The sequence below is a fragment of the Cannabis sativa genome, chromosome 1, assembly GCF_029168945.1.
Source record: "Cannabis sativa cultivar Pink pepper isolate KNU-18-1 chromosome 1, ASM2916894v1, whole genome shotgun sequence".
Classification (NCBI taxonomy): Eukaryota; Viridiplantae; Streptophyta; class Magnoliopsida; order Rosales; family Cannabaceae; genus Cannabis; species Cannabis sativa.
The window spans coordinates 1,024,153-1,049,454 of record NC_083601.1 but is presented as its reverse complement, the minus strand read 5'-3'; the positions used below and the strand labels follow the sequence as shown (position 1 = coordinate 1,049,454).

Here is a 25,302-nt window from a genome sequence, read left to right as displayed (position 1 = left end):
GACTTTATCGACATGCCCATAACAAGAGTAACGAAGCACTGTATGTGGTTGTTTAACGGTATCTCTCGATATATATTGATGACATGGCAACAAGAAGAATAATAATTCTCTGTCTATGTTTAACGATATTTTCACGATTTATATCAATGATCTTGTCGACATGGCAAGAACAAGAAAAACTATTTTTTTAGATTTTTTATAATGGTGATATTTCACGACATTTAGTGATATGTAGCGATGTGAAATTCGAGATGGATGGAACATTTATTTTATTTTGGAAAAATGTCGATATATTATGACATTTAACAATTACATTTGCGACATTTTGCGATTACAGAAATTAAAATTAACATTCTTTGCCTTTTGGGTGAGACTTGCAATACTTGCATAAAGATCCAGTCTTCACCAGTTTACCATTAAAATAACCTAATTTGCAACGAGGCACCCTTCGGGGAGCCCTGTGTTGGGTTTTATACCCTAAATAAAACTCATTTCAATATAATTAGATTTACTTATTAATAAAGATCAAAAATAACATTTTATGTTGCATGGTTCACATGATTTATTTCATGATTATATATATAATGTATGAATTCTATTTAAGTCCAGAACATATGAATTTGTTAATGATTGTTGTCAGCACAGTGGAATATAATCTTGATTATATGTTCGAAAGTTTATTCCCTGATTTGTCAGTTCACTGGATTTAGACTGACATGATAGTCATCGATAGGTATTCTTACACCTTGGATAAGTGTTATGTCCTTTCCAGGACATTGGCATAGTTTACCAGCATCGGATGTATGGAGTATACATCGGAAGGGACCGATATTGAACTTTGATTATATATATTAAAATTTACCGTAATATCTATTCAATTCAATATCACCCGTTGATCCTAGATCAAATGATCTTAATCCTGATATGGTTAAGTTCGATCTCAAGAGTATTATACATGTTCTTTGATTTGTTAGTTAAGCCTACTTTTGGGTCAGGGTGATACGTACATTTTGGGAACATGATAGTATAATTGAGTGGGAGCGCTACCATAAATATGGAATCTATAACTTCTATAGGAATTTAGAAGTGAAACGATGATATCCTTCGAGCTTGGCTAAACAGAGATAAATGGTGGAGATCTCATTTCACTTTGCTGAAATATCATTTATACGGAGCTAAGTGTTTTAAGGATAAAATACATTGAAGGTGTAACGGTAACTTAGTGCCTTTTCAATGTAGATCATCTATTAGAGGGTCATTGATCACATTAGGATTATAACAATGGATAACTAATGACGTATCTATATCGTGGAACATATAGAGCATTCTATATACTGAGAGTGCAATTCTAAGTTCTATGCGTGGATTCAACGAAGAATTAATAAGTCAGTGAATTTAAGATATAAATTCTTGATCTGCTTATTGGAAGCTCAGATATATAGACCCATGGTCCCCATACTAGTTGAGACCATACTGCTTGTAAGACTCAGTTAATTGATTTTAATTAATCAATTATTATTCTAAAGTTAGACTGTGTCTACTTTGTGAATTTTCACTAAGCAAGGGCGAAATTGTAAAGAAAAGAGATTCTAGGTTTATTTATTAATTAAGAGACTTTATATGTCTAATTAATAAATATATTAAATGACAATATTATTTAATAATTAATTTTTAGTTATTAAATAATTAGAATTGGCATTTAAATGGTTAAATTAGAAAATTAGCGTTTTTGAGAAAATGGGATGGAAAAATGACAAAATGGCAAAATTGCAAAGTGGGCCCAATCCACAATCCATGGCCGGCCACACTTAGTGTATTTTACCATTTATTTTTTCATTATTTTAATGCCAAATAATTCTAACTTAAACCTAGGTGGTTACCTATAAATAGATAGTGATGGCTCTCATTCACACTTAACTTTGTGAATTCTGTCAGATGAAAGTTGAGCCTCCTATTCTATACATAGCCGCCACTTCCCTTCTCTCTTCTTTTCCTCTTCAATTTCGAACCTTGAGTGAATGAGTGAGTGCCCACACACATCAAGTGGTATCTCAATTATAGTGTGTAAGACTGTAGGAGAATTCCAAACAACAAGAAGGAGATTCAGCATCAAAGGAAGGAGAGAAAGAGATCCAGGTTCAGATCTTGGTGATGCTCTGCTACAGAAAGGAATCAAGGGCTAGAGATCTGAACGGAAGGAGTCATTATATTCCGCTGCACCCAATGTAAAGTTTTCTTAAACTCTTATGTGTTTATTTCATTGTTTTAGAATTCATATTAGGATGTTAATGAAACATACTTGTTAGTAAATCTAGATCCTGGTAAAATATTTTCAACACCCTGGTGGTGGAGCCGGCCATACATTTGTTTTGTGAAATTGTTTTTCAAGTTGTAGGTACCTCCACTCGTTCAAAACCCGTTCAGTTTCAAAATGTTTCATGTTGTCTAGAACTTTTTGCATTTGAGGCATAATTTCGCCACAATCAGGCTCCTGCTTGATCTCTTCAGGAGTTAGAATTAGGTATTTGTCCTTGTTCCTTCTAGTAGACATTTAGAACTTCTAAGAGAATTACCTTCTAGGGTTAAATAATAAGAAAAATATGTAACTCATGAAGTAGAAAATTGCTTTTATAAAGACACAACTAGTAGTTGGGAAGGTGGGATAATAAATGTAAAAAATGAATTACACAATTCTACACGTGTTTGTCATGCACAGAGCAATCTGGGCAACAATTTGCGACAACTAACAACATCATGCGACATGTTCTCGATTAACATTTCGTATTACCGACATGTTAGCGACATTATTATCGACATATGTAAGTAGTTGGTTAGGCGGGGATAATAAATGTCAAAAATTAATTACCAATAAATGTCAAAACATGATTTGTTATCCATATTTCACGACATTTTAGAGACATTTTATCGACATAACACTTAACAAATAGAAACATGATTTGTTATCGATATTTCAAGACAATTTAGCGATATTTTCTCGACATGACACTTAACAGATGGAAACATGATTTGTTATCGACATTTCATGATATTTTAGTGACATTTATCGATATGAAGCTTAACAAATAGAAACATGATTCGTTATCGATATTTAGCGACATTTTAGCGACACTTTATCGACATGACACTTAACAAATAGAAACAATAAAAACATGATTTGTTAGCGACATTTTCGCGATGCTATCGATTACAATTCACGATTACTTGCCATATACAACTATGTCTGTACAATTGTAATTAAAGAGTTCAAAAAATACAAAAAAAAAAAAAAACAACCCTCTATAATTGTAATTATTTACCAAGTCAAGTTTTGGTAAAATAAGTCTACACACCACCCATCTCTGTACATCCTCATGTTATCATCAATAATCTTCTCAATGACCGATTCATCATGAGGTGTTCGATGTACTCAATGGCATATACCCCGCAATCACCATTGAAAAATATAAAATAATACATTTAGAGACTAATGGCAAGGGAAATATTAATATACTATATTAATAAAAATTACCTTGCTTTACTTTGGGGAACCACCTCACTTGGCATGCGTTTAGCATGCATTGATCTGAGTTGACCACGCTCCCCTAACACTACATTGAGAATGTAACTGTTGACATCGTAATAGCCAGTTGACCTCAGCAGATGTGGAAACAACTCAATTGAAGGTAGCATAATGGCTTCAAATTCTTCGTTGCTGGTACACGACATATCATTATCGTACACCCGAATCTGCCAATTATCAATATCTACCTCAACAGACACCCAATATTTTTGTCTTTCGAAGTGCAGGACGAAGTATAAGTAGCCTTGATCCTTCCAACATGGCATGTAATGACCCTCCATACCCAAATAGTACTGGATCACTGCTTCTAGCCATTCAAAGGTACTTCTCTCACCGTTGTGACACCCCCAAATGCCAGTGAGGAATTGTGGAAGTGTTGTGTCCAAAATCACACCTGGTTGAGGGTACGATTCTGGAAAATGAAAGCGTCTCTTCCTCATCAAGTGTGATATAGCATCTATGTGCTGTATGAAAATCAGAGAAAAATTAATCAAAGTCGCAAATTAAGTCGCATAATGTCGCGAACAAAGTCGCATAATGTCGCCAATTTTTCACAAAAATATTAATAAACAACACTTGCTTTGTGTTACCGACAGTGTCGTGACAATGTCATGACATGTCGATAATAACAACAGAGACAAATATTAATAAACATGATTTGTTATGTGTTAGCGACAGTGTCGCGACATGTCGATAATAATAGCAGAGACAAATAAAACATCAAAATAGTATAAAATAATACAATAATTAAATACTTACATCATCGTCCAACCAATCCCCCACTAGCAACAATTTTGTGAAGAACTTCACATCAGCAACGCCAGTGTGAACATTCTTAGGTCGGGTATTGGGAATGTCTCCAATCAACCATTTCTTGAACATAAGTAACAATCTACACTCTGCTAGTTTTTCCGGATCTACGTTACCTGGAAGAAGTCACCTCTTCTTCTTTTCCTCAGGGTAGTCCTTCAAGTACGTAGGCGACTTCCTCTTCCTCACAAACGGCACATCTTCGTGGGGTCCAAGTAAAAGTAGGACATCGTTGTAACACCCTAACTAGCATAGGCGTATTACGTGATTTTTAAACGTATACTCGTTGCTAATCAACGAGGTTTATGGAAATCGTGATTAATTAAATTTTTTTGCTTTTTAATTAAACTTATAAAATATTTATACAAAAATACTCGGGATCCTGATTACAAAACACTTTACAAAAGTTTACTGACTAATACAAAATACTTGTCGCATAGAGACTAATTACGAAAAGCACTGTTGTCCCGAGGATCGTACGCTCCAGGCCTAACCGCCCCGACATGTACAATCTTCATCGGCTCGTCCTCACGGTTCCTTAGCTTTGGCCTTGCCCTTACCTACACATAAACATAGCACTGTGAGTCGACAAACTCAGTAAGAAAAGCATAAATCATAATCATACATAAATCTCAGGTTATGATCAGACGCCCATACTCCTGACCATAACCCTAACTGCCGTGTCCCACACGATACTGAGTCCCGAATGTTCGTACGACGGTACTATTGACAAAGTAACAGCCTATACTCAGTACACTGGTCATACTCCAGCTGCTAGTCATACTCTAGCCTAACCGATGTGTTACAGTATCAGCCTATACTCGGTTCACTGGTCATACTCCAGCTGCTAGTCATACTCTAGCCTAACCGATGTGATACGGTCAAACAGTACAGTACCACCAACCCTAGTATCAGCCTATACTCGGTTCACTGGTCATACTCCAGCTGCTAGTCATACTCTAGCCTAACCGATGTGATATGGTCGGATGGTACGAAGCCAACATACATATCTAATGTAATCTAACAGGCTTCCTAACATGCACGCTAAACATGTAATACATATGCATACTGTTATACTAATCTTACCTCAATTCCGAATTCAGGTGTGCCGGTCAACCTGATTGGAACGAACTGCACGGCAGTTTACAGGCTCCTAAACCATAACAATCACAACACTAATAAGTGATACGCTAAATCACTTCCCGGGGACTTAAACTAGAAACTAAAAGTTTCCCTATCGATAAAAAGCATGGCCATACCCTAAACCACATAAAAACGAGAAAATCTAGGGTTCCTAAAAATTTCCCAACCGGTAGACCGGTTGCACAACCGGAATTCTGGTTCTGGGAATTCCTGAACCCCATCCGGAATTCCGGTTGCAAAACCGGAATTCCGGTTCCTCGCAGGAAGCACCCAAAATTCCATAACTCATTCAATTCAAACCCAAAGCATATCAAACCTTCCAGACCTGTTCTAAATACCCCTAAGAACAAATCCAAAGCAAAAGAACCAAGCTTCAACCACAGAAACTCATTTCACCATTGGAGGTTCAAGATTGAGTTCAAAAACTCAAAACTTGATTAACCCTCCAAACAGCCACTAAATCATGCATATCTCAACCTATTTCAACATAATATAACACCAGAAACAACATTTTCATAGCAACAACAACCACAGTAACAAGATTCATCATTTTTCTTTGAAAACTATAGTTTTGAGTAAAAATTCACAAACTTGAGCAAGGATAACTAGCATGCATCAAAACCTATCTCAACTCACTTAATTAAACATTTTTAATCCATAGAAAACAATAACAACAACTAACAGCAGCTACAACCACAAAACACAAGCATGCAATACTCAACTTTTTTCCAAAATTTCAAGAAACTAAAAGAGAAGCTAGAACAAGGATTACCTCCACTAGAATTACTCTAAACTTGATGGAAATCACTTGAATTAAGCAAAGAAATACAGCCCTAGCAGCTCCCAAGCATGGCCGAATGAAAGAGAGAGAGATAGAGAGCTCTTGAATGAAAAAGATGCAATTTTGTTTTTCTTTGATTTTTGATAAAATGAAGAAATATTAAAGCTACAACTAATAATCAGCATATTAATTACATAGAAACAACTTATTAACTTAAAATAAAGTTCACTAAAGGACAAAACATCATTGGGGCAAAATGACTATTTTGCCCCTCCACACTAAAATAACATAAAGGGTACTAAAAGGGTATTTTTGGGAAATTCTAAATTCCCGACTACTCCCGACATTCCCAATGTCTAATAAACTGTCCTGATATACTAACATACTAAGTTGTGATTTAATTGAGCCAAAAACCGAGTTCCATGTTACTGGGCACCGGAAATGCAAAATTATGAAATTCACTATATGACATAAAATGCATTTCAGAATTCAATAATAACAGCATAAATAATTATTTAAATATCTATAAATAATTTTTATAATTAAACATAATTAACTGCTAATTTCCAAATTAAACTAAGCGGTCTTTACAATCGTCCTGTGATTGTGTATCACCAATGGTCGTGATAATTTCTTCTAATGGAGTTGACGGTGCCTCATTATCATCTGGTTCCCAATCTTCTGGGAACACATCTTCGTTATCACTCTCCATTGGTCTGCCATTTTGTGTTGTCGGGGTGGACTGTGGTTCCCCCTCATTCGGTTTTAACATTGCCATCAATAGGTCCATCTTAATTAGCCAATATTCTCCTTCAGATCTTTCTGACTCTCCGTGAAGGACCGCCTCATACTGATATGGCTATTTACTAACCCCGTCTGTGCCAACATGATGACTTCCTGCTGGACCTCAAGTTTATCCAACCGGGCCTGAATGCTATCCAACCTATTTGACAGGTCACATTCACAGTTGTATTGGTTGGACCAGATGGAGCGGCTGAAGTAGCGGCGAGCTGCCCGTCGGTAATAGTATTTGTTTTTTTTTAAAAAATAAACCGTCCAATTAGCGGCGGACATTGGGTTTGCCGCTAATACCACCATTATTAGCGATGGATTTTGTCCGTCGCTAATTAGCAGATTTGTTGTAGTGAATTAAAAGAAGAAAAAATGAAATACTTTCACAAATATGATAACCAAACATCACATCAAACATTTACTAATCTTTTTTATTTTAAAAAATTAAGAGATCTTAAATAGGGCCTATTAAATATGACACAAAATATAAAGTAACAATAAAATTATTAAAATATGCCTGTTACAGTATAAAAGTAATAAATATAAAAAAAATAATATACTATGTAAAAACTTCAATAATAAAGAGATTATTTTACAAATATACAAAAACAACAAAAAAAAATTATAAAAATACGGTTTCATTGAATTTTAAATATTTTTACGATTTTTAAATTTTATTTACAGAAAATACGGTAATTTTATGTTGTACTCTTGTTAATTTGCTGTTGATTTTTTGTTCTTTGTATGTTATTTTTTGTTGTTCTTTTGATGTTATTTAAATATTATTTTCATGTAATGTTTTTGTTGTTTTTATAAAAAACCATAAAAAAATAACAAAAATGTAAAAATATAATTTTTTTTACAAAAGAATAACGCTTTTCCCAATAATAAAACCAATCAAACTGGGCGGGCTAACCCTGTTTTCAATCTCAGTACACACATTCTCAAAGCGGCCAATACGTTAGAAAATGACATTTATTTAGAGGGATATTTGCGGTAAAACCTCTTAAAGTTGGTAGGTTTTTGCAACTAACCCCCTAATCTAAAATTTTGGTGGTAAAACTACCTAAACCAATAGTCCGTTAGCAGTTAGCCTTTTCCATCCATTTTTGACTGTTAACTGCCATGGTGGAATGTCCACGTGTACACAGTGTACACGTGGCACAATTTGATTTGTCCACGTAAATAAATATTTTAAAAAATTAAAATTAATTATTTTAAACATAAAAAATAAAAAAAATTTCTTTTTCTTTAAAATTTAAAATTTAAAAAATTAAAAATTAAAAAAATAATTTTAATAAAATAAAAATAAAAAATCTAATACCCTCTTTCTCTTCTTCACATATCGTTCTCCCTCCCTCTCTCTCTCTCTCTCTCTCTCTCTCTCTCTCTCTCACACACACACATTGCCCTACCCAAAACCCCAAGAAGCAACCTCAGATCGGACCTCTTATAGGTGGAGCAAGAGACTGAATCTTCACCGTCCGTTCGACGACAAGGCCTCGGCAGGCCTCAAGCTCCCAGATCTCGAGATCAACGGGTCCGGTGGGGCCGCGTGGTGGTTCTTCCTCCGTCTAAGCAAACCCGACATTGGGGAAGCACTCCTCGCCGGACTCTTCGCCCTCGACCTACTCAGCGACAATCCCCTCACCATTTCCTCTTTTAATGCTGTGAAAAAACTCAGTTTTCTCTCCATTTTTACAGCTCTGCTAGTGAAAACTTCTGAGCATGAAGAAGAAGAAGGAGGAGGAGGAGGAGTAGGGGGCGGCGGGAAGAGAAGAAGAGAAAGAGGGATTAGGGTTACAAAAATCCACAACTCCCCTAGCTGCCTTTCTAGACTCTTGCCCATTTTTTTTTCTTTATGAAAAAAATATAATTTATTGAAAATACATATTATATATCAATAACATAATAATATATACCGTTTCTATTAATTCTTTTTTTTTTAGTGTTTTTAGTTTTTGAAGACGAAGAAGTTGAAGAAGACGACCACCAACACCACCACCGGAAGAAAAGGGAATTACTTTGGTTGAATTTTGTAATTAATTCTGTTTCCATTTCTCTTTTTTTTTTTTAATTTTTATTTTCTTAAAATTATTTTTTTAATTTTTAATTTTTTAAATTGTACAATGCCACGTAATATGGATTTTGGTGACTGGGCACTTGGGCTACCCTGCCACATAAGCAGAAAACGGGGTCAGTTAGACGGGGGAGTGTATTTGCTAACGGACTAGTGGTTTAGGTAGTTTTACCACTAAAATTTTAGATTAGGGGGTTCGTTGCAAAAACATGCCCACTTTAGGAGGTTTTGCCGCAAATAACCCTTATTTAGAAATTGTGAAGATTAGTAGGTCTGAGTGGATTTTTTCTCTCGAGAGAGCTACGTTAGTGGCCTATACTAGCTAGGTCCCTTCCCACTTTTACTTCTTAGGCCAAACTCTCTTTATAATTTCTTTCTTTGGAAATATAAATTCCAACTTGCAAAAAAAAAAAAGAAAATCACTTCACGAGAACATAATGGTATTTTAAAAAAAAATTCAGAAATATCACAATTTTTTTTAGTCAAATATTTAATTTGTGAGCGAGAATGAAAATGAATTTGTGGTTTGAGCTTTTTAAACTGAGAAAAAAATCTAAACCTAAAAAAAGTAAAACATCCAGCTACTTTTGCGCGTGTAAAAGTAATTTTATCGGTGCATTACACTCATACTGTGAAAGTGATCTTTTCTGGTCCATTTTATTAATGCACTAACAAAAGTCACTTTTACTAGCGCTCTTTTGTGCTGGTAAAAAATATTAAGAAACTGGTATTTACACGGTCTGCTTGCTATGCCAACACAAATATGAGTTGTACTGGTAAAAATATGTTTTGCCAACGTAAATCTCTTTTATCAGCACTGTTCACAAGATGCATTGAGAAAAATAAATTTTACCAATGCAATTATAAGTTGTAATGACAAAAGTGATATTTTTTATAGTGAAAAAAAATGGTAAAAAGCATTTATAGGACTTAATACTTTTGTGAGATATATAAACAAGATGAGGTTCTTGCCTATGCTCATCTTTTCTTCCTAATGTATAAAAAAATAAAAATAAAAATTAATTATATAAAATAAAATAGGAATTAAACATTTAATAGGACGCCACTATAATGGCTGTAGCAATTTATGCTCCGTTAAAAAAAAAATATAATTATGTCGACAAAGATCGAGTACTTAAATTTGAAACGTCAAAGTCAATTAGTTTTCTCAATGTAGTTTGGTTTGTAAACACTCAGGTCTACGAAGATAGCTACTTGACTCCAACTAATTGCCAATCAAAATTTGGTCGCTAGTTCGGAGAAACTCATTGAGAACACCACTTTTGAAAAACAAATACATTGAAAGTGGCCTCTTAGAATAAATACAAAAACCTATCTATATCTAATTGATTGAGAAGAAAACAATAGTCTAAGAGAATCTTGATGATGTTGTGGATGTAAAATAATGAGTAGACTAAAGACCCCATTAATAATGAACACACAAAAGATTGAAATAAGTGTGAATGGATCTCATGCACTGACTTGACTAATAACAGTTGTCCATTAAAAAACAAAATGAATGTTCCACTGAACTTTCCTATATAGCTATAGCTTACATTACTATATCTATATATATACTAAGCGAGTTGGCCAGAGTTAATATAGCCACTTACTTATATCTCTACTTAATAATATTGAAGTTTTGAGTAATATATATATTATTAAAGTTAGAAATTGAGATGATGATGATGAAGATTTCATCGGTAGTGTTGGTGGTGATGGTGGCATTATTGGTGGTTACAGCGCCAATGGTGAAAGCAGTGACTACAAATCAGTGCAAAAATGAGAGGACTCAGTTGGTGAACGAGTGCAGGCCAGTGATATTTGGGCAAGACCCCTCCAACAACTGCTGCCAACGTGTGAGGGTCATCCACGTGGAGTGCATCTGCCCCTATCTCACTCCAAAGTTTGCTAATCTCATTAATCTTGCACGAACAGCCAAACAAATCCGAAGTTGTGGAAGAAACATTCCCCACAACTTCAAATGTGGCAGTGAGTATATACACTTAATTTTATTATATGTATTTATTCTACTCTTTATTCGCTTGTCTTTATTTATATATTTAATTGATATATTAATGGTGTTTATATAATTTTTCCTGCTGCAGGTGCCACTTTTCCATGATGTGATCAGAGAAAATGCCCCAGATCGTACCTTTTAAGCTTTGCTTTCAAATTTATGTCTGATACCAATCATGTTATTGGGTCTTGTACGTCTGTACTCTGTTGTAATAAGAATTGGACAATTTCGCTCTCTTAATAGTATATTTATAAATTCAAGTAAAATATGCATAATATTTTACTTCATTTATCTTTTTCACTGGTCTTTTATTATTAAATTATTAATATTATAGGGCATGGTATATATATGTATGTTGCAAGGGGGTCTCTCCATGTTATCATTTTATTATTCAAAGATCTACATTAATTGATTTTTGTTTTAGATTAAACATCATGAATTTCATTAATAAGGCATGAAAGTCAAATACAGAATAAAACAAGCAAATATCATCACTATTCACTTAACGGGCATAAACATATATGTTGGTAAGTGGTAACCCATGCCACCATGACCTTGGCTGAAGAGCCAATTTGGCCAAGGGGAACCATTCCATCACACTCCTGTGAATGATTTCCGCCTATAATCATTGCTATTGATACATTTTAATACTCAAGCTGACTTTTTATTTAATTGAAATTATTAAACTACACACTTAGAGCTATGTTGAATGACAGTCTACTTACAATCACCTACTATTTATAAATTATAAAACATAAAGAATTCGTTTGTTACGCTGTATTATATCCTATTATATTGTATAGTATTATATTAGATTGTATTTTATGCAATATTTTTATGTAAAACTATATGCGGTATTAACTTTTATGGACACATTAAAATATATAATATTTTAGTATAAATTAAAGTTTAACATAGTATTATATAAAAATATGATATATAATCTAATTCAATATAATACAATACAATACGATCTAATACTACATTCCTAACAAGCCCAAAACCTCATAAATTATTTCAATCCTCACGTGACAAGTTTAGATTTGGTCATAAAGGATTTTTTTTGGGATAATTATACAAGACACTATTTTTTATTAAAAAAAAATTACATTTGTACCTATAAAGATTTTTTTTTATATTTTTAAGTTTTTCATAGAAATAACACAAAAGTAATAAGAAAACTACATAAAAATAAGGGATACTGGCGGCTAAACCACCTGAACTTTACGGTCTGTAACACTTAACCACAAAAATCGAATTTTTGGCGGCTAAACTACCTAAACCCTGGTTCCGTTTTGCTCTGCACACCTCCATCTAAAAATCACAGTTAAGTGCCACGGTGGACGGTCCACGTGTACACACTTGTACACGTGGTAAATTTTTAGTGGTCCACGTAATATCAATTTTAAAAAATAATTATAAATATTTAAAAAAAAAAATTAAAAATCAGATTTTTTTTCTTTTTTAATTTTTTTAATATAAAAAAATTAATTTTACTTTTTTCCTTCTTCTTCTTCTTTCTTCTTTCTTCTTTTTTTCATGCCGACCCTCAGCTCCCCACCATCAAAATCCACCACCCACCTTCTCCTCATCACCACTCCTTCGGAGGTCCAGATGCCACCCCAACTCCCACCGCTAGCGTTGCTATTGATCTCTCTGACGAGAGCGCTGATTCGACGACTGTCGGAGTAGGAAAATGGGCTTAACGTCAGATTTGCTGGGGGAAGCAAATTGCTCTCAATTGGGCTTTTCTTATCTGAGCAATTGAAGAAATTGATGGGGTTTTCTGTCAGCAGCATTTAAATTCTCATTTTGAGGCACTACTCCATATTTTTTAAATTCCTTAGCAATAAAAGATCCAATGGCACCGAATCTGTTGGATTTCTTTCTTGGATTAATTTTAGGATGCTCAAGGGACAAGACTTTATTTAATTAACCTTCTTGCACATTTTTTTTTTCAAGTTTGCTCCACTTTTCTTCAATACTAAACTTGCAAAATATTAACAACCAAAAGCGTAAAATTACATAAAACACTACTAAAACTATTTAAAAATAAAATGTACCTAAAAATAGTACTAATAAAGTCCTAACAAACTCCCCCAAACGTGACCTTTACTCACCCTCGACTAAAGAACTAAACAACTAAACATGACACAACATAACTGAATCACGTCAATCAAACAAAATATGAGTCCCAATCTTTCAATTAAGCCAAGTAACATGGTTTTTAAGAAAATTTTAATAATAGGCTCGAAACTAGAATTTTAACTAAATCACATCCTTAATTCACCTCATTTCTTCCTTTCGGCTCATAAAACCGTAATCATTACTCAACTAACATTTGAGACAATTTATACATGTCGAATACAACCATCAATCCACTAACAGAATTTATTCCATATGCTTACAATGCTCACTATTCTCCACTAATATAAATAATTACATAATCAAGAATCAGAGTGTCTTTTTAGACTTGTAATAGAAGGTTTAAGTACAGGTAGATAAAGTAGTCATTTAAGCTCACATATACCATAAGCATATAAATTCAAAACCAATCTTGATATTAACATCTAATTTAACATACCATATAATTTAACATACCCCAAGCTCCTCTTTATTTCCAAAGATTGAGAAAAATTGACACTAGAGCATTTTTTTTTTCATTCTTGTGTTTCTTTTTTATTCTTTCACTTTTATATATTTTTCTTTTCTCAATCCTTACTTGAACTTTTCAATTGCCAACACCACTCTACAAAGAATAACACCCAATATAATTCAATCCTTATTTTTTTTTTCTTTTTATATGCTCATGATACTAATATAGGAAATGAAAAATAATAAAGTGTTCAATTGCGCTCAAAATAAGTGTAACAATAAAAAGTATATCTTTAGGCTCAAAAAGGGTAACTAAGGTGAGATTTAAACAAGGTCGGCTTGAAAGGCACAATCGGTCAAAAAATTACCTAAATTACTTTCTTAATCATGCGTCTTCTATCATTTCACTTCAAATAGTAAGCAAGCAAATGTAAAAAATTTCTCAACTAACTTTCCACAATCCACATTTATCATGCATAAACTACTTCAATTGTTAGAAATTTACCAATTATGATTATATGTTCATTAACGCAAAAAATTGAAGCTAATTGAGAATGCAATCTCACTAAGCACAGAGATTTTGAGAAAAAAATTAATCAAAATTTTTCTCAAACCATGCTACATACTCAATTCAACATTGACTCATATTCAATATTCAAGAGTTTGACTCAAAATAACATAACATAGACAAACAAACACACTAAAAAAACTTAAAAATTAAGTTCACCCCAAACTTGAATGGCACATTATCCCCAAAGTGACACTAAGGACTAGGAAAGAGAACTTACCTGAGTGCCACATTAGTATGACAGTGTAGGAGGTGGTGGTTGGTACGGACGCCACCATGTGGTGGGGCCGAAAAATGGTCAGGCACCTCAGGATTTATTTTTCACATCGACAAGTGGTTGATGCCCATAATAAGTATCATGCACGATAGCTTGAAAGTTGTCATTGTAAATGCCCTCTAGCTTGGCATGACATGAGTTTTTTCTAAAAGTAGCACCAACAACACTAGAATTTGGATGATATGCTTGGGGAGAAACCTTCGATAGCTCGTAGAGGATGTAATATGGTGCAGTTGACATTAATTAAAAATAAGGATCCACTAGTGGTTCGTAATATAATAGAGTTAACGAACTCAAATTAACAACTACAAGTGATTTAGCCTCCAATGACACATCTTTCTTACTTTGCTCATGACCATCCACAACCTTGACTGGGATTTGATCTTCAATAACTTCTTCACTGAGGATGGTTGTTGCTTTAGTCACCAAATCAAAATCATCACTTGTTGAGAAAGCATCCAATGTACCTAAATTTTTAATTAAAACCAGTTCAAATGGGTCTTGCTCTTCAATTATAGGTTAAATTTCCACTGTGTATTCAACTAATGGTACTTCTACATTATTCAAAAAACTCTCATAACTTTTGTTATTTGAGTTATTTTCCTTAGAACACTATGAATTATACACCCTTAAATTTCCTCTGCAAGTGATAGTGTATTCTCCTCTTTCTCAAATGGTTGGGGTGAGTTTGGACAATAAGGAGGGTACTGGTGACTCCAAGCCTTAAGGGAGGGATCCCAATGCCATTGGTAATTAAAATCTGTCATGTCAGTCAACAAATTCATCATATCATGGCTTCTCCTTAACAAAGGCTCTATAGTTACCTCTGCTTCATAATCTACCTAACTTTTTATTTCATCATCAAGTCTGTTATAATAGAATAGAGTAAAACATCCACTTGAGAAATTGGGATAACATCTCTATCCGAGTACCTTAAATCTCCCCCCACCCAAGCAGAATAGAATGACTCATTATATTGTTGGAAAAAATTCACAAAGTACTGATCTTGATATAACATTTGGATTTACCTTGCAAGTCAAACTCATTCAGTAAAACATTAGTAAAATTAAATTAAAAGAAACTAAATTAGAATAGAATTCAACTATATTAATATTAACGAAAATAATCCCCAGCAACAGCACTAAAAACTTGTTATGGATTTTTCTATGCAAGTGTACGCAATCGATTTCAAGTAATATAATGTTAAGTAGAGTATCATTCCCTCAAAATTGTAGTTAAGTACTAATAAATTAAATTCCTAATTCTATTTGGTAATAAAAAATTAAAGGACGAATATTATAATCTAGTGAAAATAAAAACAACTAATTTAGGATGAAAATTAACAATGGTTAGAGTTTAGGGTTATTAACTTCAATTGAATCTATTTTATATGGATTTATATAACAATTTTGAAATACCAATTTCTACGGAATAACGTGCTTACTGGAGTAACCTATATTTGGACTAGGATATATAAATCTCAACTTATTTATAAATTTTTTACTCTCGTAATAAATTTAAATATATAAGAGGTATTAAGTAATGAAACCCTTAATGCTATCCAAACTACATAGGTGCTCTCATCCTATGTCAAAAGTTTTTCTTATTTAATTATAGCATAATCTATACTCACTTCTCAGATTTTGTATGAAAATTATAAACAATTAATTAATGGCTAGCCAATTAAAAGAAATTAAGAACGAATGAAATAGATGCACATAGAAAATTAGGGAAAGAATTAAATCATATTAGAACAATAATAAGATGTCAAATAATCTCCATTACCCTAAATAAAAATCTAGCTACTCCTGTTCATTGTAAGTGATTAACACAAATTAAATAAGAACATAAGAAGATAGAAGAACAAAAGGAATCGTCGAAAAAAAACGTTGTTGAAAAGACTTCTGTAGGTTGCTTCTGCTCTCTAATTGCGTCTTCCAAAGTTCCGAAAAAGATCACTTAAATAGCTCTAGAGAAGTTAAAACCCCTAATTTTCACAGCTTAAAACAGGCGAGCCACGATATTACTTATTGAGTGTCATAGCTCGTGTCTTTTAAGCATGCTTAGGAATTTTAGGACTTTTAGGAACACCGCTACACTACAAGGTAGTGTCGCGACGCTTGAAGCAAAATTTTTAGCAGAGAAGAATTAATAGTTTTAATGCCTCAACATTGGATCCCAATGTTGAGGCGCGCCTATAAACTTGTCAAATATGACCTTGCTGCCAAATTTTGTTTTTTAGCGCCATGACATTGAATTCTCATGTTGAGGCGCTACTCCATATTTTTCAATTCCTTAGCATTAGAAGGTCCAATCGCACTAGATCTGTTAGATTTCTTTCTTAGATTAATTTCATGATACTTTAGCGACAAGACTTTATTTAATTAACCTTCTTGTTTCTCATGTTTGATCCATTTTTCTTCAATACTAAACTTGCAAAATATTAATAAGTAAAAGCATAAAATTGCATAAAACACAACTAAAACTATTGAAAAACGCTTTAAAAATATAAAATAGTACTAATAAAGTCCTAATAGGGATCACAATACCCATTTTTTCCATACTTCTACCAGATTCTGAAGGAAGCAAAATCATTTTTGGAGTATCTCGGAAGATGATCAAGTTTTGATTCGTAGTCGTGCTGATATTAGAAAATACTTTACAGATCGATTTTCTCAAATATTTTCTTCCTCTAATCCCCCTATGCCTTTGGGATTGGAAAATCTAATTCAGTCATCTATTTTGGATGAGTTAATGTCAATCTCGTTAAAATCCCCTTGGCTCAGGAGAATAGATCAGTAGTGTGGAGTATGTCTCCCCTTAATGCTCCAAGACTAGATGGTATGCCCGATAAATTTAACAAGGATCACTGGGAGGTTGTTGGTAGTGACGAGGTTAATTTTGTCCATGATTTCTTTTGTATAGGAAAGTTTATTAAGGGAGTTAACCACTTTTTTGTGGTTATTATTCTTAAGAAAGAAAATACCTAGAAATTTGATAGTTTTAGGCCAATCAGCCTTTGCAATGTTGTGTACAAAGTGGTGTCTAAAGTATATTGGCAAACCAACTGAGGGGTGCTCTCTCTAATTTGATTTCTCCTCATTGATTGGCCTTTGCCCCAGGCCGATGGATTGTGAAAAACACAATCATAGCCTAAGAGATTGTTGACACTATGTCTAGAGATTAGAGAAGGAAACATTTTACGGGTATAAAGCTTGATATGTGAAAAGCATACGATAGGATCGAATGGTTATTTTTTGATAGTGTGTTGAATTGGTTTTGGTTTTGCTGAACACTTCAGGAAACTCATCGCTCAATGTATATCCTTAGTATCGTATTTGATGCTCTTGAATGGCGGGCCATTGAAATCATGTCAATTGAAGCGTAGTTTCTGCCAAGGCGACCCCATTTCTCCTTATTTGTTCATATGGGTTAGTGAAGTTCTCTCTAGAATGCTTTCCAAGGTTGGGACTAGTGGAGAGTTGATGGGATTCAAAGTGAACTGACGTAGTCCATCTATTTTCCACTTATGTCCGTAGATGATACGATAACTTTTTGCGAGGCTAATGTTAACAATGCTGTAAAAGTGAAGGCTCTCCTAGATTTGTATTGTAAGTGGTCTGGCTAATTGATTAATGAGCATATGACCAATCTTTTTTTCTCTAAGGAAACAAATAATCAATTGCAAGAGGAAATCATTGATACTTTGGGTTTTGGCAAGATGGTAGGAAGGGGAAAATTCCTTAGAAACCTTTTTTTTCTTTCAAATAGCAAGGTTGCTAACTTTTGATATGTTCTTGACAAAGTTAACTAGTGTTTTCATATGGTTGGAGTTCAAATCTGCTTTCCCAAGCAAGGCGTGCGACCTTAATTCACAGTGTGGTTCAAACTAGGGGTGGGCATCCGATCCAATCCAACATTTTTTTCCTCATCCGATCCAATCCAATTAGTAATTGGATTTGGAAAATTATCATCCGATCCAATCCAATCCAATTAGACCTCAAAATCCAACCCAATCCAATCCAATTACTAATTGGATTAGATCGGTTTTTTAATTGGATATCCAATTACACACCTAAATTTCAATATTAACTTAAAAATATAAAGAAAAATACGTAAAAAACTGAGTATCACTTTTTATTTAAGTTTAATACTTCATAAACATACTATTCTTACAAGTGTATTGTAGCTAAAAGTTTTAAATAATTAAAATAACAATATATTTAAGTAATAAAATAGAACAAAACATTATGAAAATAAATATACTAAACACTTAAGTGTTACAAATTCAACATACAAAAAAATATAATAAATATTTATTATATTTTTCAATATTTTTTATTATATAAATAATTTTTTAATATATATAAATGTAATTGGATTGGATCGGTTTTTAATTGGATTTTGAGATTGACATCCAATAACCAATCCAATCCAATTAGAATCCAACTTTTAGCATCCAATCCAATCCAATTGTAATTGGATATCCAACTTTTTGTAATTGGATTGGATTGGATCGGTTCGGTTCAATTGGATTGGATTGGATGATGCCCACCCCTAGTTCAAACTATCCCCATCTACTCAATGTCATCCTTTCTGATGCCCAAAGCTATTTGTAATGAGATTGACAAGGTTACTAGAATGTTTTGGTGGGTTGGTTATGAGAACAAGCATCATTACTTTGCTCTTTGTTGCTTGGGTATGCTTTGTAAGTCGAAAACGTGTGGTGGTCTTGGTTTTAGAAGATGCAAAGATTTTAATAAAACCCTTATAACTAAGCTTGGATGGAATTTGATTTTTGGCTCTAAGCCTCTTTGGTGCAAGATTTTTAAGTGCAAATATCTTCACAACAAAAACTTTTGGAATGTCTCCATTCCTAGGAATTGTTCTTTTGTGGCAAGGGGAATCTTCGAAATGGAAGGTTTCTTGCAAAAGGAGAGATGTTACTTGATGGGTTGGGTCACAATGCGGATGTTTTGCATGACCTGTTGTTGCAGTGGGATAATTGGGATAATAACAAGAGCGGCCTTCAATCCAATGTCTATCGAGTCCACTCCTAAAGTGTGTGAGCTTTTAATTGATACTGGGTCGTGGTGTCATATGATAAAATTTCCTCCTGGTTCCTTCCGGAGGCTGTGGAGCATATTCTGACAAGTTAGAAACTTTCATGCTAATTTGTCAATTTATTATTATGGAGGGGATCAAAAAATGTATAACTTAGCACTAAATCTGCTTATTGGGCTTTGAACAATCATAGGTTCACCATCATCTCTTCTTTGTGGTCAAAAATTTGGCAAGTCCCTATCCCCGAGAGGTTAAGGCTCCGTGGAAAGTGGCAGCGAGCGGGCTGTCCTTCCTACAAGTGATCATAAATTTAGCATGTTCTCGAGTTCGTCGTTTAGTTCATTGTGGTTTTCAAGCAAATGGGGTATTCGTACTACTTCGATTGATCAGTTCATTTCGGATTATGATTTGGTTGAGTGGATGTTCAATGCTATTTTCCTTTCCTCCGTAGAGACAGAGATCAAATATCAATTTATTGTTTTTACTGCTATATTGTGTGAGTGTGTTTGGTGAGCAAGGAATAAGAAATTCTATGATAATTTAGTCTTACCTCTTTCTCTACTAAGGAATTAAACCAAAGAGTTCGAGAGGTGAACTCCAGTACTAGACCTGTGTTATGCCAGGCAATTTCTACTAACAGTAGAGTGTACTTTGGTTAAGACTAGAGTGTTCTTTATTGCCTCTTTTGTCTCGGGTTCTTCCACTGCAGGTGTTGTTATTATTATTGACGAACATGGGAGAGTGTCTTCGATTAAGACGGAAGTATTCACGACATGAGTTTCAGCCCTTGAAGTTGCGACTCGTGCATGGATTTTAGCCGTGAATCTAATCATATTCCAACTCGGTGTGACAAATCTTGTGTTTAATTCTGATTGTAATGAGCTTTGTCATCCAACTGAAAGTCGTAAAAGGCCCTATTGGGAGTTGGATGCCCTGTTCATGTTTTTATTTGATGGTCTTGATGTTCTTGATTATAATTTCCTCTAGATTCCCAAAGATGAAAATGGCATAGCTGATTCTATAGCTTCTTGGGCAAGACATTTTTAATTTTAATTGTTTTCCTGGGAGTTAACACCTGCTGTTGTTAACAGACTTTGAGGATTTGGTGTTTCAATCAATTTTCCCATTTAGCAAAAAAGAAATATATAATTATGTCGACAAAGAATATTTAAATTTGAAAATTCAATCACATTATTATAAGTCAATTACGTACTTTTCCCTATATGTACTTTAGTTTGTTAACATTAATCCAACTAATGCCAATCAAAATATTGTCGCTAGTTTGGAGAAACTCACCGTTAACGCTATTAAAGATCCATTGACATTAATAAACTTAATAACAGAATATCAAATTTTATCTAATTTAATTAAATAAATAATATAAGAAACTAATTAACGGAAAATAATAAACTTACCAATAATTTTTGATCATCTAATTAGACTAATTTCCTTATGTGTCTTGTCTTTTTGACATGTTGTGAAAGTTCTCTGTTTTTGTTTGGTCTTTTGTTTTGGTGATTGGTTAGTGTCCTAGCAGTTTGTTTTTGTGGTTCTTGGTGTCTATTGCGGTGTACTATGGCTTCCAGTAGTCACTATGCCAGTAGGCTTGCAGACCAATACGCAGAAGTTCACATTGAGGGAGAGGAAGAAGGAATATTGCTTGAGGGTGAGGCCGAAGGGGAAGAATTGGTTTTTGATGACAGGTGGTGTCTGGTAGGGAAGTTCTTAACGGGAAGATCGCTTGATTTTGATGCGATGAGACACTTGATGGCATCTCTTTGGCAACCTGGAAAAGGGGTGTATATCAAGGAATTGGAAACTAATCTATATCTTTTCCAATTCTATCATGAGTTGGATATACAAAGTGTAATTGATGGAAGCCCATGGACCTTTAATAAGGTTCCTCTCGTCTTTCATAGATTGAAAAGTGGTGAGAACCCAAGGGAGATACATATACATAAACTGGATTTATGGGTGCAGATTCACGATCTTCGTTCTGGGTTCATGATGGATAAAGTTGTGCGAAGTGCAGGAGCCTATATTGGCTCGTTTGTCAAGGCTGACCCAAAGAATTTCAACGGTATTTGGCGGGATTATTTACGTGTTCGAGCCACTATTGATATTGAGAAGCCTCTGAAGAGACGTATGAAACTGTGTAAGGAGAATGGTGACTGGATTTGGGCGAATTTCAAGTATGAGCATCTTCCGTTGTTCTGCTTCATTTGTGGGATTATTGGTCACTCGGAAAGACTATGTCCGAAGCGTTTTTACCAAGACTTTGATCCGAATGTGAAACCTTATGGTATCAGTATGAAAGCTCAAATGCGGAGGAGGAATTACCAGATTGGAGCACAATGGTTAAGGACAGGTAATGATGAGCCTGTGCCGGCAAGTGGTGGCGATGTTCGTCGGAATGAGGCTGAAGAACAGTCAACCGATATCACTAAAATCATGGATGTTGATCCCATGTTATCAGGGAGTAATGGGAGGGGTATAGTTAATGTAGAAGGAAATCAAGGGAATAAAGGAGCTGATCGGGTAGCTGGTACTTTAATGGGGAATATTACTAAAAATATTCATGGAGACATAGTCAACCCCAACAATCAAGAGTTGATTCTTGTTTTGGAAAATAAAAAGAGACGTATGGATATGGGAGGAATAGGTGGAAGTGTAGATGTGGCAGCTGATGTGGAGATTAATGTGGAAATGGAAAAGGAAACTGGTGCTAGTGTTGGGCCAAAAAACTTATTGAAGGTGGGTCTTGGTTCCCAAGCCCACCAAGCATTATGAGTCTTTTATCTTGGAATTGCCATGGGCTTGGGAACCCATGGGCTTTTCAATTCATTAAAGACCTTGTGGTCCAAAAGAAACCCAATATTGTGTTTTTGTGTGAAACTTTATCAAAAAAAGATGTTATTGAGAGGCTTCGTGTGTCTATGGGCTTTGAGGGTGCGTTTGGTGTTGATGCTCAGGGGAGAAGTGGGGGGGTTGCTATGTTGTGGAGAGATGCTGAAGAGGTTCAAGTGCTTGGTTATGGCGTGAATTACATTGATGTGTGTGTGAAAAGTAGTGACTATGGGGATTGGAGACTCACAGGCTTGTATGGCGAGCCAAACCGTAGCCTTAGACAGAGAACTTGGGAGTTAATAAAAAGCTTAAAGAAGGAGCAGGAGGAACCGTGGTGCATAATAGGAGACCTCAACAATGTTACTTCTCAACAAGATAAGCGTGGTGGAAATGCTTACCCAAATTGGCTCATCAATGGGTTTTGTGGGATGCTTGATGACTGTGGACTTCATGACTTGGATTTAGAAGGTTATCCATACACTTGGGAGCGGGGTCGAGGCACTGACGACTGGATTGAAGTTCGTATTGATCGAGCTATTGTTACACAACAATGGCTTGATATTTTTCCAACGGGCAAATTGCTTAACTTAGAGGTATCCACTTCTGACCATTGTCCTCTTCTTTTAGCTACTGTAAATGCTACTGCTACTGCTGGAAAAAAAGTGTTTAAATTCGAAAATTCGTGGCTAAAAGAACCTCTTTGCCATAAGATTGTGGAGGATTCTTGGGATCAATCTTTGGGTATTCCGATTATGGAGAAAATAAAGAAATGTTCCACTGTATTGTTTGAATGGGGTAAGGATTACACTGGTAATTTTAAGAAGCGTATCCAAGAGTGTAAGGCTGAAATTCGTTTATGGAAGAGAGGAAGGGATGCCGTGGCTGTTAGTAATTACAAAGAAGCTCAGGTTAAACTCCATAACATTCTGCTGCAGCGTGAAGTCTTCTGGAAACAAAGAAGTAAACAACTTTGGCTTCGGGAAGGAGATCAAAATTCCAAATATTTTCATGCTAAAGCAACATCAAGAAGGCGTAACAACTTAATCCAGAAACTCAAGGATTCGAATGGTAGTTGGGTTGGCTGGGAAGATGAGTTGCCGAGAGTAGTCATTGACTATTTTAAGCAGTTATTTAGTAATGAGAGTGTTGATTGTGGAGAGGTTTTGGATTGTGTTCAAGCTCGAATTTCAGAGGAGCAGAATGGAAAGCTATTGGAATTTGTAACAGCCGAAGAGATAAAACATGCGCTTTTTCAGATGCATCCAGAGAAATCACCAGGTCCTGATGGTATGACCCCCGGATTCTACCAAAAATTCTGGCATATTGTAGGCGATGACGTGGTTAGTTTGGTAAGGAATTTTTTCATTACTGGAATGTTCCCTACTAATCTTAATGAAACTAATATTGTGTTGATTCCTAAAAAGAAGTCGCCTGAGTTTATGAGTGATCTTCGTCCTATTTCTCTTTGCAATGTTCTTTATAAAGTTATTTCAAAGGTCATTGCTAATAGGTTGAAAACTGCTCTTCCGGATGTCATTTCCAATAATCAAAGTGCTTTTCTTCCGGGGCGGTTAATTTCTGATAACATCATGGTCTCTTATGAGATTATGCATTACTTAAAGAGGAAAAGGATGGGAAAGGAAGGATTTATGGCTCTTAAACTTGACATGAGTAAAGCTTATGATCGAGTTGGTTGGGAATTTTTAGAGATTATGTTGGGCCGAATGGGGTTTAGTGGTCATTTTGTATCGCTTATCATGAGATGTGTTACTTCTGTTGAGTATAAAGTGACTTATGGAGGGACAGTTATGGGGCCTATTATCCCTGGTAGAGGAATAAGACAGGGAGATCCACTATCTCCTTATCTTTTTCTAGTTTGTGCTGAGGGGTTTAGTGCTTTGTTAAGACACTATGAGGGGAAAAAATGGTTGACGGGATGTCAAGTTGCAAGAGGAGCTCCTCGTGTTTCACATATGCTATTTGCTGACGATAGCTATATTTACTGCAAGGCGAATGAACACGAAGCTACTAGAGTGCTGCAATTGCTTCAGGTATACCAAAGAGCAACGGGTCAACAGGTTAATAATGCGAAGTCATCAATTTTTTTCAGCAACAATACTAGTGAGGCGGTTCGGCAAAGGATGTGTGGGATGTTGGGAATGGAAAAAGCCTTGGAAAATAGCTTCTATTTGGGATTACCATGTACAATGGGAAGAAACAAGAATGCTATTCTTGGCTTCCTTAAAGATAAAATGCAGAAAAAGATTTTCTCTTGGGAGAGCCGTTTCTTGTCTAAAGCGGGAAAAGAAATTTTGATTAAATCGGTTGCTCAAGCGCTTCCAAGCTATGCCATGAGTGTTTTTCTTCTAACCAAGGAAATTTGCTCAAGCTTAGAAGGGATGATGTCTAAATTTTGGTGGAAATCCCAAACGAACTCTTCTAAAGGTGTGAGTTGGATGAGTTGGAAGAGACTTTGCAAGCATAAAAATGAAGGGGGCATTGGTTTTCGTGATCTTCGGGATTACAATTTGGCTTTTCTTGGTAAACAAGGTTGGAGGTTATTGACCAATGAAAACTCATTGGTAAGTAGAATCTATAAGGCAAGGTATTTCCCTAAAGGTAGTTTTCTCACTGCTACCTTAGGACAAAACCCAAGCTTTATTTGGAGGAGCTTATTTGAAGCCAAAGAGTTGGTTCGGTCTGGTGCAAGGAGATCAATTGGTGGAGGAAATTTGGTCAATATTC

The 25,302-nt window shown here is 34.9% G+C and overlaps 2 protein-coding genes across 2 annotated transcripts; both read left to right on the top strand.

The window, feature by feature from the left end:
* Positions 1–10,641: 10,641 nt before the first annotated feature.
* LOC115704343 (uncharacterized) lies at positions 10,642–11,504 on the top strand. Its single transcript, XM_030631553.2, has 2 exons — positions 10,642–11,178; positions 11,295–11,504. Exons 1-2 carry the CDS (start codon positions 10,866–10,868, stop codon positions 11,309–11,311), a joined length of 330 nt encoding a protein of 109 aa, XP_030487413.2. The 5' UTR covers positions 10,642–10,865; the 3' UTR covers positions 11,312–11,504.
* A 9,781-nt stretch (positions 11,505–21,285) lies between these two features.
* LOC115704356 (uncharacterized) lies at positions 21,286–22,500 on the top strand. Its single transcript, XM_030631566.2, has one exon. The coding sequence runs from the start codon at positions 21,286–21,288 to the stop codon at positions 22,498–22,500; it is 1,215 nt and encodes a 404-aa protein (XP_030487426.2).
* Positions 22,501–25,302: the final 2,802 nt, after the last annotated feature.